Source organism: Trachymyrmex septentrionalis, unplaced genomic scaffold, assembly GCF_001594115.1.
Source record: "Trachymyrmex septentrionalis isolate Tsep2-gDNA-1 unplaced genomic scaffold, Tsep1.0 scaffold65, whole genome shotgun sequence".
Classification (NCBI taxonomy): domain Eukaryota; kingdom Metazoa; phylum Arthropoda; class Insecta; order Hymenoptera; family Formicidae; genus Trachymyrmex; species Trachymyrmex septentrionalis.
Genome location: NW_017305832.1, coordinates 839845 through 841896, shown reverse-complemented (window position 1 = coordinate 841896; position 2052 = coordinate 839845). Strand labels below are relative to the sequence as shown.

The 2052-nt window shown below is 34.9% G+C and overlaps 1 protein-coding gene across 1 annotated transcript; it reads left to right on the top strand.

Annotated features, from left to right (window-relative positions):
* The first annotated feature begins 657 nt into the window (after positions 1-657).
* LOC108753108 lies at positions 658-2003 on the top strand. The gene is made up of 2 exons (XM_018494445.1): positions 658-923; positions 1688-2003. The coding sequence occupies exons 1-2, from the start codon at positions 876-878 to the stop codon at positions 1925-1927; spliced, it is 288 nt and encodes a 95-aa protein (XP_018349947.1). The 5' UTR covers positions 658-875; the 3' UTR covers positions 1928-2003.
* The last annotated feature ends 49 nt before the right edge of the window (positions 2004-2052 follow it).

The following is a 2052-nucleotide window of genomic DNA, read 5'->3' as shown; positions in this document are numbered from 1 at the left end:
CTTGTTCATATTTTAGTTTCTATCTGATCCATATTGTTCTATGTCATTCAACTTTGTGCGATATATTTTCTTCAACTCTCATTCTTCTCGTTAGAATCATATCAGATAATTTTTTCAGTTTAGCTAAAAAATAATAATCAAATTTTGCGTTTTTGTTATTAATAAAATAAAAATAGTAATGCTTTTGCAAATAATCTTTAGATATAAACGAAAAAACTGCTAATTGCCAATAATATATGATACGCACTTTGAGGTAATAGTATTTCCTAAGATTTCGCTAAATAATCTAGCTGTCAAAACTTCGTCATGATTGCGCTAGATAATGAGTATTTGCTTAGATTCAGCGTGAAAATGCGTGATGTAGCGATAAACGCGCATGTCGGACATCACGACGCGAAGCGAGCTGAGGTTGTTGAAGCGTCCGATGACTGGCGTCCGACCTTATGGCGTGCGACGTGCGAAGCCGTCCGAGACTGGCCTGGATGCCTTTTTTCGTAATGTACCGTTATCGTAGAATAACTCAGGTTCTGCGATCTTATAGTCAGTGTATATATCGACGACGCGTCGATTTCGCTTGGTCGGCTGGGGGAGCGAATAATTGTATTTCAACTATAGCTATGCCACGCTTCTCTTCTCGAGACACGACGCATAGTAGAAAAAAGGCCGACTCGCAGAGATTGGCGCTTGTTCGATTTTCCTCAGTTCTGTTCGGCGAACGCAGCGCGATAGGTCGTTTCTCGCGCGAATGCCTCGCTCGTATGTAAATATCGCGACGTCGTTTTCCTGGATAAACGTCGATCGCTATCGAACTGTTACAGGACTGACCAGCTCCCTCATTACCGGAAGTCATTATCGCGCATACCAAGAAGCGCAGTATGAGAGCTCGAATAGTTTTATTAGGAATTTTGTTCATCTGCACGAGCGTGAGTATAAATTTTTGCAAATTTTTTTGTTTTTCTTTTTTCAGATTAGATTCATCTTCAAATTGTCTTCTATTGGATATCACATTAATAGCATTTAATAATGTATTCAAATTACTATTCTATTATCATTATACAATGTTTACAGTCGATATGTAACGTATCTCATAAGTAGGTTTGATCAGTTGATATAGATTTTGCGCGCGTAATGGATTTATTTAATCCGAGAATAGTCTGCACTGAGTGTTTTTATATTCCAGTAGAGAAAAAGTAAATTGTAAAATATTATTATTTAATATGGATGTTACTTAATATATTTTCTTTCTTTTTAATAACTATTCTTGTCAAATCTTTAAATAAATTCTATCGAAAACTCGCAATAAATTAAAAAATGTTATATTAATTAAAAGTTTTATTTTTAAGAAATACTCAGCTACTTAACGTATTTATTCCATTTAATATTGGTTTGATTTCTATTTATACTTTTTTCCAAAATTGTGATTAAATCCATATCTATAATTATTCTCAAAATAAATTTAAAAAGAATCAATATGCAATATGTTGTTAATAATAACAATTATTAACAACATATGGGATGTACTTTTTTATACATGGAGTATAAAATACCTCAGGTAATCGTTTACTTAAATGAAATCAGACTACTTTTGAGTAAATTTACGTCTTCCTTTTTTTAAAAGCTTTTTAATTACTTTTTGACAACAACTTTGACGACTTTCGAAAATTATTTTGAATTATTTAATTCACAGATTCGATATGCAGATAGCAGATCAAAGAAAACGACGCAGCTGTCATTGCAGAGCAAAGAAACTAACGTGGTAAATTTTATGCGGCTATTGGTGATGAGATTGGTCTTTGGAGTAGCCTCGGCGATGGGGTTAGGTGAAAATCTCTCGGGTGTACTCGGTGGAATTTTCGTGCCGCCCGGAGCTGAAGAATACAATGAGGACTACGGAGATGATGATTTAATTGTACCTGATATTTTCTAGTAGATATTTTTCATAGCCCGATCGCGTATCTTCGACAGTGTTCGACCCCACGCGCGCGCACGCGCGTGCGACTCTGTGCCTGAAGTAACAATATTCAGAAAATATTATAATAACTTTAATGCATT